The sequence below is a fragment of the Gossypium hirsutum genome, chromosome A13 (assembly GCF_007990345.1).
Source record: "Gossypium hirsutum isolate 1008001.06 chromosome A13, Gossypium_hirsutum_v2.1, whole genome shotgun sequence".
Lineage (NCBI taxonomy): Eukaryota > Viridiplantae > Streptophyta > Magnoliopsida > Malvales > Malvaceae > Gossypium > Gossypium hirsutum.
In genome coordinates, this window is record NC_053436.1 from 2,020,106 (window position 1) to 2,034,913 (window position 14,808).

Genomic DNA, 14,808 nt, shown 5'->3' on the forward strand with positions numbered 1-14,808 from the left:
CTCAAACTCATGTTACAACAAGACTTGGCGATGTTGTTGGTTTATCTTGAAACAAGGCAAACTGTTATGGTTCAAGGATTTGGCGTCTGTTAGCCACCAATCTTTTTCTCGCGACATTGTTTCAATAGAATCTTGCCTTATCGTCAAAAGAGTTGCTTTTGAGCTCTCCACTTGAGATTCCATGATAAACCAATTCAATTGGTCGATTTATTGTTCAAGACCTTCAAAATATTATATCACAAATGATATTAAACTAATTTTTACACATATATCTATATTTTTAATCTATAATTTTTACACGCATACACATGTAATAAAATTCAAACTAATATCTAAAATTTTAAAATTATGACAGTTTGCCCCATGTAAACGTCTAAATTCCAAATTGCTATAAATTTGGGCCGTGCCAAAGATACACCCCTTTTTGTATGTCCAATCCGAAGCAACATCTTAAGCCTAAAATATAATATGCATACATAATTTAAAGGGTAAACTATAAAAATAGTCAAATTTATTTGTCTTGGATTATATATTAGTCATTTATGTTTGAAATTTTATGTTTTAATCATTTACATTATCGTTTTGTTGCGAAGTTGTCACTCTACTATTGAACTCTGTTACCTCCCTAATGATAGTATTACATGGCAGTCCAAATGAGTTTTAAATGCCAACTTAGATGTCTAGTTGCTGAAATGAAAATAGATTTTAAATTAACTAATTTTAATTTAGACTATCACGTAGGACATCTAAATTAACATTTAAAAAAATCAAAAAAAATTCAAAATATAAAAATTATACTTTTAAAAAATACATAAAACTTAAAAAATAAGGAAAACCCCAAAAAATTAGTTTTTTTTTAAAACATTTAAAACATGATACATTGCTAAATTAGAAAAACTCCTGGGACTAAAGTTAAAAAAAATTAGAATAATATATTTTTTAAAATATAAGTGTTGAGTGATTGATAAGTCATATTTTATTTTCACGCTTAGTATCACATAATATTTTTTTCCGATTTTTCCTTATAATAAAATAATGTATTTTTTAAAATATAATCTATTATTTAAATAAGTGTTGGGTGCATTGATAAGTCACATCTTATTTTTAAGAGGGAGGAAATATAGATTTAAACATTGAAAATAATATTATTAGAAAAGATAATTACAAACCGTAAAACCAAAAAAAATCAAATATATATATATAATGGAATTGGGTCTCCTAGTTGACATGTGTATGTGTTTGTTTTTCATTTTGGATGATTGTGCATATTTTGTTGACTCTTCAAGGCTTCATGAATCATCCATCATTTTACATTTCTTTTCCATTATTAATCAATTTGATCCCTTTTCCAAAATCCACTGATTGCGGTTAGTGGAATGGAATATTATAGATATTTTTAATACTTATAATTGAATTTAAGATTTAGATTTTATTTATTTCCTTTAAAAAATTATATTAAAAACTATAATATATCTCAAAAATTACACATGTAATTTCTTTTATTAAAGATTAATTTCACATGATTAATATAATTTTATATAAAATTTAAATATTTCATTGAAATAATATATTAATTAAAACCCATCAATTTTATTTTACTTAAAAATAAAATTAATTTTACTAAAATTTGAAACCAAAAGATAGATATAAAGATTTAATTTAATAATGACTTTTATTAAGATTTGATAATATGACTTTAAACCTACTTAAAATTAATAAAAATTAAAAACGAGTTGGTCTAACAATTGAACCGACCGGAATCAAAGTTTTAATACGTGACAAAATGAGATTGTTCCACATCATCTAGCAATGGCAAAAAATGTTCGAAGTCCAAGAGACCGATGAATCACTGATTCTTTTCGTTTAGCAACTCAAAACATAAATCAAATCCAAGTCATGGACTAGAAAACTTAAATCCTTGTATGCTCTATATATTATAATGCCATAAAAGTAGTGAACTAAACAGTGTATGCAGAAGATCAACCTTGCTATTCAGTTCCATTAATGATTGATTACTCGAAACTCCGAATTCAAGGAGAAAATAGGTGGAAAACCCTTGATAGAAATATGTAAAGATAAATAAGTCTTATATTTCACCATCCTAAAGAAACAAAATGACTGATTCAAAGCACACAAAATCTTGACTAAGTTCATAAAAACAAAAGTGAAATGGTAGAGCGTCATTCGAGTCGTCGATCTACACTACTGCAAGCAAAGAATTAACACAAGCATTAGTAGCCATAAACATAGAACAGAAAGGAAATATCACATACGGTGAAGTGTAGATTACCTCATATATTGCTGGGGTACATGAAGACTCTGACTCTATCTCCCTGCAAAGGAATGAAAATGCACATGTAAAATCAAAAGCAAATACGTCCAAAAACCTGTAAAATAACATCATTAATACATACGTACCATAGACTTCGGGGGAAGGTTAGACTTGAACTTAGCACGAACAACCCCACTGTTACCATGAGGTCTAGTAACTTTTCCCCAAATGCAGCGATAGTGTGAGCCATTCTTCTTCACTTTGGCCTTGTAGATATAAGCCATACGCTTGCCAGCATACCAAGCTACTTCCTCCTTGGTGTTAACTCCCTCAATCTGGATCAATGAAGTGTTTGGATACTGGTTCGACTTTGACCTAATACCGACCACCGACAAAATCAATCTTGAATTCTTACACCCAATTCAAAATTTAAAAGACCTTACAAGACAAGCATAAACCCTTATTATTTTTGGTTTGGTATAAAGGAAGCCATGGCCAAGAGATAAGCTCTGGGTTCATTAACCTCTATTGTTGTATACAAAAGCAATTACTCATCCAATAAAGAAAATTTGGATCCACTAAACCCCATAGCCAATGAAAACCCCCAAAATCTGCAAATAAATGAAGCTTAATTCTCATTTCCTTTACTTATTTTCCTAACAACTAAATCAATAAAAATGAAAACTTCAACTTTATTTTATTTTATTTTCTTAATACAGTAAATCAGCTAGCTTAACTCATACATTCGATTAAGCATTCAATTTCCAATAATAGCTTAAAAACAACAAATAATAATAATAAAAAGGACAAAGAGATGTTTACCTCTTGTAACCCAAGATGGTTCCTCTTACATAGAGTCTACATAAGAAAAAAAAATTCAAAGAAAATTTGAAAAGGGCAAGAGTGAGTAAAATCTAAAAAAAAAACTATATTCCATACATTAAAATGACAGATTCAGAAAAAAAAAAGTTAGGGTTTTAAAAGATGAAAATTAAGAGATCAAAAGATACCTCACTCGCTCTCCTTGGCGTCCCTTCACCATTTTCTCCGATGTAGAAGCTAAAGCTTAGTGTTTTTGCTTCTGATAAAGGCGACTGCAAGAGAGACAGACCTTAACCCTAATTTGGCTAAGGGTTTGGGGAATTTATATATCGTGGCTACAGATTATAGATGGTAAAATCCATGTATAAGCTTTTGGGCCTTGTTATTGTCCAACAATCAGGGCTAGGCTATTAGATTGTGGGCCAATTTAGCCCGTTTTGAATTACTATTTATTAATTAATTATTTTTTTACTAAAATAATAAATATTTATTTATTATGAATAATGAAATTGAGTCAAAACGGCCAAGCCCATACACATATCCACTTAAAATATTTATCTAGTTAATATATCAAAAAAGCCCTTAAAGTCGTATATTATATTAAACAAGTCATTATTCTTATTTTGTAGTTAAATAAGTCCATGATATTTATTTTTACCTATTAAAGAATTTGATTTTAATTTAGGTAATTTTAAAAAATATATTTTTTTAATTTATTTTTACATATGTCATAATCTTATTAATTACATAAAATTTTCTATTATACACTTAAACGTATAGAATTATTTTCCAATGCCTTGATTATTTGTACTTAAGAGAAATTGATAAAAATGTTACCTTATATTCATATGTTTCTTAGTTGCCTAGAGATAGGTACTGTTCATAGGTCGAGTTATTTGTTTCTATTTGAAGGTTTGTTTGAAATTTGAGAGGGTTTAAGTGAAAATATTAGGCTTAAAAAATGGGTTTTGGCAAAAAAATTAGGCCCGTTTAAAATATAGGCCTGGCTAAAGCTTGAACATTCAAGGTCCGAGCTCGGCCCGACCCCTTTTTTAGTTTATAATACTTTATATTATGTAATTTTAAACACATTAAAAAAATAAACCTGTGCAAAATATATAATATTTCTCTAATGTAAATATTAAAATAATGTTAAGATTACTATATAAAAATTACAATAAATAATAAATTTATAAAATTATTAAATATTAAAATAATATAATATTAATATTTAAAAAAATTAAAATAATATGGGCAGTCCTAAAATAAGTTTTAGCTAGTCTTTTATAAATATAGACAGATTTGAACAAAATTTTAAATTTATATTTTGGATCAGGCCGAGCTTGAACAGACGTAAAACATGTTAATATCATAGTTAGATCCGATCTAAACTAGGCATGAACACTTCTAGAGGCAAGGGACTGCTAATCCACCTTAGTGAAACAATTATTTACAGCATAATCAGATGCTTCGGCCCATATATCCGAAGCAAGTGCATAAGTTCAGGGTATCAACTCTTTCAAAGGTTTATCGGCACACCACGTATCCGAAACAACATATCGGTTACCATTACCCACAATCCATCTAAATGAGTGATTGTGACAATGAATTTGCCCACGTCGGCATTAGCAGAGACAATAATAATGGTTCGCCAAATTTCAGACACTTTATTCCTATGAGAAGTCTTTGGTACCCAATAACCATACTTTGGCCAAGATGACTTTCCTCCAAAGCACGCCACCACCGTTGAGCCAATAAGGCTTTGTTTTTGTTGGACATATTAGCAATACCCAACCCTCCCAATTTTTGAGGTTGACATTAGAGCCCTTCCGGATCTTGTTAATCTTATAAATAACACTCTTAGGAGTCATGAAGATCGACATATAGTATAATGAGAGCGGTGAAAGAACAGTTAGTAAAAGTCACCCTTGCACAGTTGTATGTACCCGGCTCAAACCCGTTCCTACTTATTAGCATCTCTAAACCTAAATTGGATAAAATAAAGAAGTTAACCGAATAACAAATAATTAATTTTGTGTAAATATATTAAGAAAATCATTACTAATTAAAGAAATTATCCATAATCATAATTCATTTAAAAGGAAAAAAAGTTTTTTACTCGATAATTAAAGCTTCAATAGAAATATAGTTTTGGTAATAACGTGACAAAAAATAAAAAATATTCTGTTAAATTTTTATAATAACATAAAATCAATATCCAAAAACAGCTAACATAAGAACCAAAGAGTTGGCTTCGCCTTTTATTTCGCTATTCTTAAAAAAAAAAAAACACCAAAATTTCTTAACAATGCCAAATCAAATTTACACAAAAATCAAAGCATTGGACCTTTCATCTCTCACAAATCAAAAACAAAAAATAAATTAGTTTCAATTTTTTTTAATTCGTTATACGATTGTTTTCCTCTATGATCGTATAAAAATGTTAACCATTTCGGTGACAAGTATAGCAGCAACAGAAGATCCCTCAAGTACAGCCGACGTATCTCCAAGGATTCTAAGGTTAATGACGAGGAGAAGAGTTATCGAGTCGATCGACGGCAATGTCTTGCCGATGAGGAACGCGATGTTGTTCCGCCGGAAAGGGCGGTTCTGGCTGGACATTTTGAGGCCGGGGAGGTACATGTGTGTTTTGATGTTTTGGGGTTTGATGACGCTTCTTTTTATGACGTTGCTCGCCAAGTTTGCTTTGTTGAACACTCTCCATGACTTGAACCTCGACCGGAGCGAATTCATTACTGCAAGGTCGGTCGAGATTTCGATTAGGACAAATAAATTGATCACCGAAGGTGACAATATTATTATTTCCGAATTCAAGGAAACTCCGTTACCTCTCAAACTCACGGTTAGAAAAACCTAATTCGAATTTAATAAATTTATTTCAAAGTTAATTAATAACTCTTAAGTAAGTTTACTTAAAGCTATATTTATTTATTTGTTGCATAATAAGCTACCTGATATTTGGACCAAGCCAAATGCAGATTTGTACTATAAATGTGTTCAAAGATCAAGTAAAGATATAAGTAAGTTAAATTCATCAATGTTTTGGTTTTTTTTTTAAATTTCGTTCTAATCATTCATATATATTATTGGGCTGTTTTTTAGTGCTATCATTTCACTTCAGTTTCAGGAGAACCTACAAATGGTTATATTCTTGTTCATTCCAATGGAGGATTGAATCAAATGAAAATTGGGGTAAGTTCGAATTTTGAAAACAATATTATTTAAAATGACAATTTTGAACCGTTGCAAATAATATAAAATCTAACTTCGCAGATAAGTGATATGGTTGCCATTGCAAAAGTGATGAATGCCACTTTGGTTCTCCCATCTTTAGATCACAATTCCTTTTGGACTGATCCAAGGTTGAAATTTTTATATATTTATTTTCAATTTTTATGTATAACATAGGTATATTTCTAATTCCAAGTGATTTGCACAGTGATTTTAAAGACATATTTGATTGGAAACACTTCGTTGAATATTTGGAAGACGATATAAGTGTTGTGGATCATCTCCCACCAGCTTATGCATCAATTAAACCTCTCCAACGAGCTCCGGTTTCTTATTCCAAGGTATTAATGATGGATTAATATTTGATATATTGATAGTACATAAATTTTTTTTTTTGCATTATCACGTTATTAATTTTGTTTTTGATATGCAGGCAAGTTATTACAGTAATCAAATGTCTTCTTTGATGAAGAAACATAAGGTGATTAACTTCACCCACACCGATAGCCGGTTGGCTAACAATGGCCTTCCTAACCCTATTCAAAGGCTCCGTTGCCGTGCAATGTATGAAGCACTTAAATTCACCGACGAAATACTAGAACTTGCCGACAAGTTGATTACTAGGCTTAGGGACGATGACAAGCCTTTTATTGCTCTTCATTTAAGGTACTTAAAAGGGATCGAATTTTCAACAAGTTCGGTATTTTTCTCGAATAGAATTTAGCTTCCTAACTTTATCCAAAATCTTGGCTAGTTTACTAACTTGACTAACTTCGGGGTGCTTTATCTCAAGTGATGGCATTCTCTCAAAAATGGCCTAAATGCTATAAGTCACTGGTTGAGTTAGACCCGACATAAACTCTTCAATTTATCATGATTTAATTTATTCATGCACTATAAAACACTACTATTCTATAAATCCGTTAAAACTCATAATTCTGAAAATAAAATCTTAATTGAGATAATATTGAACTTGTTGAGTTTCAATACATAAACACCATGGTAGCGATAGTAATGCTTATAGAGGCTTATCTCACCCTTTGAAAATTATAGAATATATAATAAAATTACATTTTAACTCTTAAAAATTTTTAAAAAAATTTTATATTTTATTTCTTCCAAAAAAATATATAATTCAATTCTTACCCTCCAAAATTTGTAGGTTCGCACATGGTAACATGTTGATTAATTGTTTGTAATGGTTTCTTGAATTTGAAGTATTTGCTTTTGTGTGTAGATACGAGAAGGACATGCTTGCTTTTACGGGTTGCAGTCACAACCTAAGCAAAGCCGAAGACGAAGAGCTTCGACAACTACGACGCAGTGTCCGACATTGGAAGGAAAAACACATCAACGGTGAAGAAAGGCGACGACAAGGGGTATGTCCGATGACACCACGAGAAGTGGCTGTGTTCCTCGAGGCGATCGGGTTCCCTTCCGATACCAAAATCTACATCGTCGCCGGAAATATTTACGGTCAAGATGGTGTTAAAGCACTCCAAGACAAATACCCAAATATATACACTCATTCAAATTTAGCAACGGAGGATGAATTATCGCCTTTCAATAATCGTCAAAATAAGCTCGCAGCTGTGGATTACACCGTAGCACTTGAAAGCGATGTTTTCGTTTTCACTTACGACGGAAACATGGCCAAAGCCGTCCAAGGTCATCGGAAATACGAAGGTTTCCGAAAAACTATCATACCAGACAAGTATGTTAAACCATTAGTTCAAATTAATAAATTATGGTCCTTTTATCAAATGATTACTGAGACCATGTTCTTAATTTCTTTCTTTACCCCAGGAAAAACTTTGTGAAATTGATTGATCGAATGGATAAGGGATTAATATCGTGGGAGGAGTTTTCAATGAAGGTTAAGATCCTACATGCAAACAGAACAGGTGGAGCAGTTTTAAGAAAGCCTGGAAAAGTAGTGAAATCAGAGGAAAGTTTCTATGCCAATCCATACCCGGGCTGCATTTGCGAAAAGTAAACCCTAACAAGGGATAGTGTTCTTTGTAGAATTCAGAGATTAGGGTTTTCGAGCAATGGGAATCGGGATTGATCCGCCATTGCATAAGAACCCTTTTCTTATTTTTCCTCTATCGACCCTTTAGTTCAGTCGATAGCTGTAAGCCTCTCGTGCTTCGATTAATGGAAGGAATAGATGAGCTAAGCATTTAAAGGTTAGATCAGAAAGAAAAAATCATTATTCGGACTAAAAAGCATGAGAAGTCCGAAAAACAAAGGGAAATACCATTTGTTGTAAAATAAGTTAAACACAAGTTTTGTAGAACTTATTGTTATACAAATGAAAATTGTACCAACTTTGCTTCCAAAAATAGAATTTGCATTTCAATATTTTTTCGAAAATGTCCAAATTAAAGAAGTCAACAACTTTAACTTAACGAATCACCGCATTTAAAAAGTTATTTGAACTCGTCATCTACAAATATCTAATATTGTAAGAGATTCTTAGCGACCCATCAACTATTATTTAGATTATTGAAAAGACAACATGATGAGCTCGAGACTTGTGGATGTCCAATTTTGATTTCTTGAAGAATTAGCAATCATATTCAACCTTGAATCTATTTAAAAAATCACGAGGTTGTAGAAATTTTAGTTTAAATGAATTACTTTTATGGTTTAGAATTTATTGTTGGAATCTTTGCATCTATCCTTTACAAGGTTTAGGGAAATGAGTTATTGCTTTATCTAGAATTTGTATTTGGTGTTATAAATTGAACATCCATTTTTGCTTGATTGATTTCTTTGTTATTGAAGCCTAAATAAAGTTCACAATAGATGATATGCACAATGTATATTAATCAGTGCTGAATCCTCTCGATGTTATGGTCTTGGTAACATAAAGAAAAACAATATATGGTAAGTCATAATAGGTTATTACTTGTATAAAATTTCCTTCAAGTGTTACTTCATCAAAGTTAATTCATTTCTACCATTCACCTTCATCCGGGTGGAAGATATCCAACCACTATCAAACCCTTCCATTTCACCCTAAAACATAATTTGGTTGTAGTGTTACTAATATACTGTAGTATGTAAGATCCATCTATGATTGTGAACAATATACTTAAATTTTTTATGCTTGATGTACACATTGTGATGTTTATATTGTAGTCAAGCACAAACCATTGGTACGTTAAGTTTTTATTTGTATTTTTACCTCTTATTATTACATCAATACCCTAAACCTTTAAAGTACGTAACATTCTTATTTGAATATCAAATATTTTATCTGATATTCTTTTTAAGTCATTTAGTAAACACAACTAGAAACATGGGTGAATCCAGAGCGGTAGGCAATAGCCTTGGCTCCACTTTGTTTAGTTAAGTTAATTGTTCTTTTAGTTATTTTAAAACTTTTAGAATTCTGTTTAAGGTTTTTTAATACAAATTCATGCTTTGGCCCCTAAAAAATTTAATTTTATTTTAAGCTATTTAATAAAAAGTTCTAGTTTCACTCTTGACTAAAAATTTTAAAAATAATAATTACATATGAAAATATTGAAATTTACATATAGTATCTAGGCATAAACCTTAACAAAAAAAGCTTTAAGATTAATGGCATGAAAGCCATGGGTGAGTTCTATAACTCAGTGGATGGCGACTTTGTATCGGATTTCACCATAGTGGACCCTAGATTAGTGCATCATCATTCCCCCTATCATTTGTATCATGAGCTAGTAAGGAGAAATCAAATTGTGCACTCAATTATCTCATCAAAGAATAATGATGCATTGGGTAGAGGGGCTAAGGTGTGTTCCAGCTTATTTGATAAAAAAGTTATGTAAACTCTAGATTTGTGATTGTCATTTCCATCATTAAAGTCATAAATGGTGACGTAGGAGTGTTGGAATGATTGGGTCCCTCTCCAAAATGGTATAAGGGCTCGCAGGGATAGTACATTAAAGAAGCAAATAGGTTGAATTATTGCACCGATGACTCTAGATTTGACTGGAGAGGTTTGGATGCTCGGGCATAACCTTGTTGATGTGCTTTTGACAACTAGATGGTATGTATTATTCCGTTACTACTGGATACTCCTCTACCGTATAAAAATGCCTATGGCCTACCTGAATAAACGATTGCATATATGCCTCAGAGAGTTGTAAATTACCATTTTGGATAATATTCCCATATATGCACTATTGAGCTCTCTGGTCCTAGAGCTCAACCTACAGTGCATGCTTCGTCTATCAATGTTTATCCTACCCCCTTAGATCTATTCCATAAATCCGCTTGATGTTCTTTGGACCCATTGGAGTATTTAACAAACCCAAATTTTTGTTTCACCCGATTAGAGTGTTGCCACTCTACAATGTGAAAATAGATGGGTGGGCACCTATGCTTTGAATATCGCATACTGTTGGAAAGTTATTTTGGGTATGATGGAAAACATCAAGTTGTCCAGTACAACATTCACTGAAACTTTAAATATGTACAAACACAATTATATTCATTAACAAAAACATTAAATTTAATTAAATGATAAAACAACATCAACATACCTCTTCATTGATTTGTCGACAAATTTCTTATTGCATCCAAGTCAAGTACCTTATATAACACGTATGATCCAAACGACTCCTAAATATGTTTAAATATTTAATGTAATAGAGGATTATAAATATTGATAGTTGAAGACATTTCAAGATATTATGCACGATTCTAGTTTTACCTTTTATTAAGAGGGAACTTTCATGGTTACGAAGGTATGTTTGTTAACCATAACATTCGTATCTAAGCCAGTGTTTGAAAAAAGTAGGCAACAATCATTTAATTTGTCGATTGATTCTTGTGTTGCCTTGTATAACACCTTGTATATCCATGCTAAAGCTACAAAACCCTAACTGAATCTATCAGTTGCCTTAAAATACTCCAATAAAGGAATATACATACAATGAAACTTTGCTCCTTGACTTGTCTCGCAACAACATCCCCTTTATCATCTAAAGCATCTAAGCTCTGACATATCAATCCATCTCCTTCATAGTTACATGTGGTAGAGGGGTCGGTTGTTCAAACCTCTCCAACCAAGTGCACTTCACTCTATTTTCATCTAATTCATTCTTTGACTTATCCTTAGATGGGACGACAACCAACAATTGATGGCACTTATATGTTGCGTCAATGTTATTGGCTCCAATTATCGCTTGCTCGTTAATTGAAAGGTCGATTATTAAAACGACATCTTTTAGCATTACAGTCCCTTTTCTAGACTCCATCTTTTCAACAAGGTGACAAGCAACTTTGATATCAGAGTGATCTTCATCATCATAGATGTTAAATATAATACCCTTAAATATGTGCATTGACCTTTAAGAATTTTAGATTATGTTAGATTTGAAGAAAACAATCATCCATTGTTAAAAACAAAATTATAATATCTTAAAAATAATTTCACAGAATTTACAATTCTCTTAAATTTTTTAAGTTTTGTTTTTAGAATTTGTAAAAATATATTTTAAAATTTTCAAATGATGACATCATGACTTTTGCATGTCATAATCTCACAGTGACACATGTCCTACACTTACGGTATATTTAGTCCGTTGTAATTGAATAAAGAAAAAATTATCATAACTATTCAATGAGAATAAAATAAAGAAGGAATGTAATAGATATTACATAGTTTGATTGATTCCATGTAATAGACAAGAAATAACGATGTTACAAAAAAAATATTAAAATAGTTGATAATTCAAGTATCAAATTGAAAAATAAAAATCATTAATACCACATTCAAGTTTAAACGACGAAATTGAATTCTCTAAAAATAAATGGGTTTTAGATAAATTCTTTTAAGTCATTCCGCTGTTGGACCCTAACCGACCATTCCATTTAGAAAAATTTCTACAGTTGTATATGCGAAAGGGCTCTCTCGCTCGATCTTCATTAACAAATAATCACTTTCTGCTGGTAAACATTAATTACATTTTCTCTTTTGATTTTCTTTTTCCTTATTTTCACTTTGTTTTTTGTTTTCTTTGTGCCTTTTTGTTGTCTAATAATGTTTCTAATTTTTTTTTCTGATTCTTTGTTTATTTTGGATGCTTTTTTCCCCTTTTAATGATTAATGCATGATAATTTTGAATCTTTTTTGCTTTAAAAACTTTGGGTTTTTAATATTAAGTCTAAATTCGAATTCCATTGATCTGTTTTTATTGATGTTAGGGTTGCACTGTAATGGGTTTTTGCTTATATCTGCCATTAACGTTTTTATTTGTGCTTTTGTAATGCAGAAAATGGGGTTATGGTCAATACTGGAAGGGTTTTTGCTGCTTGCAAATGCAATGGCAATATTAAACGAGGATCGATTCCTTGCACCCAGAGGTTGGAGTTTCTCGGAATTTTCTACAGGGCAGACCAAATCATTTAAAGGCCAGCTTATTGGTCTTATTTATGCTACCCAATACATGAGACTTCCTCTTATTCTACTCAATGCTATCTGCATTGTTGTAATGTTGATTTCTGGTTGATGATTGCATTGCTCTTTCAAGGTCAGATGTTCTTGTTTATGACTTACTATTACGTGATAGGGATTTAAATAGCGGTAGCTAGCTCAAGTAGTACCATATACCCCTATAAGTGACCTATATGCCATAAGTCAGGTTCAAACTCCACCAAGGGCTAGCCGCTCAAGCCTCTTAGTGGGCGACTGTATGCCCACGTATAGTCGAAGTGCTCCCAGCTCTGTGAACCAGGTTCTCAGGGCAGCTGCTCATGGCATGCTGGCTCTCGACAGAGCACGGGAGACAAAATCCTCTCCCAGGACAGTACCTTCGGTTGTTGGGGGACTGGCAACATTATTCTGTGGTTGTTATTTTGCAGTTTTGACTCTCTACACACGGTCTATTAAACAGGGCGGGTATTAGGCATTCTGTTTTAGTTGGTTTTGGTTTGTGATTTGAACAATTTGGCATGGATTTGAAGTTAGAGCAGTTCATTTAATACTGCAAGTTGCTATTGTGTTGCATTGATGCAAATGTTGAATAGGACAGAGTAGGAAATGCAGAACTGGATCAATTCCTTTTATTGAAACATATAAAATTACGTAAACAAGACTGGTGGATCGAATCGGCTACCTGTCAAAGAGAGAAAACGGCTTTTTGGCAGGTCGTAAGAGTTGTACTTTTTTGTTATTTTGCATTCGTTTGTTTTGTTTTCGAATTATTTGTTTCGGGTACTTTAGAAGCTTGCCATAATTTTTTCACTCGTTAAAGAATACAGGAGATGCTCATTTTGCTATACTGTTTGCAGGTATTCCTAGAATGTGATTTCCTTATCTGTTCATAATTTGCAGAATTCATGAACTTGAACCCGGAAGATCCGCAACTTGCAAGAGGTTGTGAAAGATTGGAGCGTTCAGTTCAAAAAAATCAGCGGATAAGTTCTTAAAATCGAATTTTAGGTTTCGTGATGGGATCATATTGAACTGGGAAATGTATGGCTTGAGCATTTGTATCATTTGAGACAGCTTCTGCACTGTCATTTTGAAGTACACAGTTTTATTATGGCTGAAATTTGCTATTATTTGGCATCACTTCATGTATCTGTTCTTTTGTTAAGCCTAACAAAAGTTTTTGGTCAGCTGGCACCGGTAACTTGTTTGATTATATGTTGATGAACATGTACATTTAATATTCTCAAATAAATTCATTTAATTTAAATGAATGAATATGTACACACAACTATAATTTTTTTTAAGGAACATTCCTTCAAACTTGGTGTTCATTTAGATTAATTCAGCCTGTATCAATAAACAATGGCATTATGGAAAGGGTAAATTATTCTCAAGGTCACCGAACTATTAGTAAGTTTATGTTTTTATTATTAGACTATTGGAAAGTTTTTATTTAAGTCATTAGGCTGTTAAAATTTGTTGTTATATGGCCTTCTTCATTCGCACTAATTACACCAATTGAAAACTCTCATTCTCTTTTCTTATAATTTAATTTTGTTCACGAAACAACTTCAAATGTCATGAATCTGTGAACTAAAATTTAAACAATTTTCTTCTTTAATCTCCGACACTAGCCGTTATAACAATTGGGATCTAAGACATGTTTTATCACTCGTAGATGGGTACTAATCTCCTGTACTAATTGTCAAATCATTGAGTGTAGTTAACAATACAAGGACAGTGAAAAAGATTAGGAAAAAGTATAAAGGGAACAAATAGATTCGCTTGTTATCCAAAGAAGCAAGCAAAAGAAAATGCTAAGGGTGCATGTGAAGGAAGTGAAAAGGAAAAGGAAAAAGAAAACATTAAACATATAATATATATTAATCATTTGGTCTTGGAATCAAATTCCAATCTAATAGGATCAATATTCCTTGGAATCAAATTCCAGTTTAATAGGATCAATGTTCCTACACCAAAGATGAACTATACAGTGGATTCGAATTAGAACAAGAAACTATCCTCCCTT

The 14,808-nt window shown here is 31.8% G+C and overlaps 3 protein-coding genes across 10 annotated transcripts; 2 read left to right on the forward strand and 1 right to left on the reverse strand.

Annotated features, from left to right (window-relative positions):
• Positions 1 to 2,029: 2,029 nt before the first annotated feature.
• LOC107929566 (60S ribosomal protein L35a-1) lies at positions 2,030 to 3,447 on the reverse strand. The gene is made up of 5 exons (XM_041084432.1): positions 3,283 to 3,447; positions 3,095 to 3,130; positions 2,419 to 2,647; positions 2,291 to 2,333; positions 2,030 to 2,205 (listed from the first exon to the last, which is right to left on the reverse strand). The coding sequence occupies exons 1-4, from the start codon at positions 3,312 to 3,314 to the stop codon at positions 2,292 to 2,294; spliced, it is 339 nt and encodes a 112-aa protein (XP_040940366.1). The 5' UTR covers positions 3,315 to 3,447; the 3' UTR covers positions 2,030 to 2,205; position 2,291.
• Positions 3,448 to 5,440: 1,993 nt separating this feature from the next.
• Positions 5,441 to 8,691, forward strand: LOC107929526 (O-fucosyltransferase 19). Its single transcript, XM_016860968.2, has 8 exons — positions 5,441 to 5,957; positions 6,063 to 6,135; positions 6,237 to 6,307; positions 6,389 to 6,477; positions 6,555 to 6,687; positions 6,780 to 7,012; positions 7,584 to 8,060; positions 8,153 to 8,691. Exons 1-8 carry the CDS (start codon positions 5,535 to 5,537, stop codon positions 8,340 to 8,342), a joined length of 1,689 nt encoding a protein of 562 aa, XP_016716457.1. The 5' UTR covers positions 5,441 to 5,534; the 3' UTR covers positions 8,343 to 8,691.
• Positions 8,692 to 12,138: 3,447 nt separating this feature from the next.
• LOC107929481 (immediate early response 3-interacting protein 1) lies at positions 12,139 to 14,050 on the forward strand. 8 transcript variants are annotated; one of them, XM_016860917.2, is made up of 3 exons: positions 12,139 to 12,295; positions 12,619 to 12,709; positions 13,680 to 14,050. In XM_016860917.2, the coding sequence occupies exons 1-3, from the start codon at positions 12,242 to 12,244 to the stop codon at positions 13,772 to 13,774; spliced, it is 240 nt and encodes a 79-aa protein (XP_016716406.1). In that variant the 5' UTR covers positions 12,139 to 12,241; the 3' UTR covers positions 13,775 to 14,050. The 8 variants fall into 8 exon arrangements, 4 of the variants coding, with proteins under 4 accessions (XP_016716406.1, XP_016716404.1, XP_016716405.1 ...); XR_005907355.1 differs by having other exon boundaries at positions 12,140 to 12,295; positions 12,619 to 13,495; positions 13,637 to 14,050; XR_001692835.2 differs by having other exon boundaries at positions 12,140 to 12,295; positions 12,619 to 13,495.
• The last annotated feature ends 758 nt before the right edge of the window (positions 14,051 to 14,808 follow it).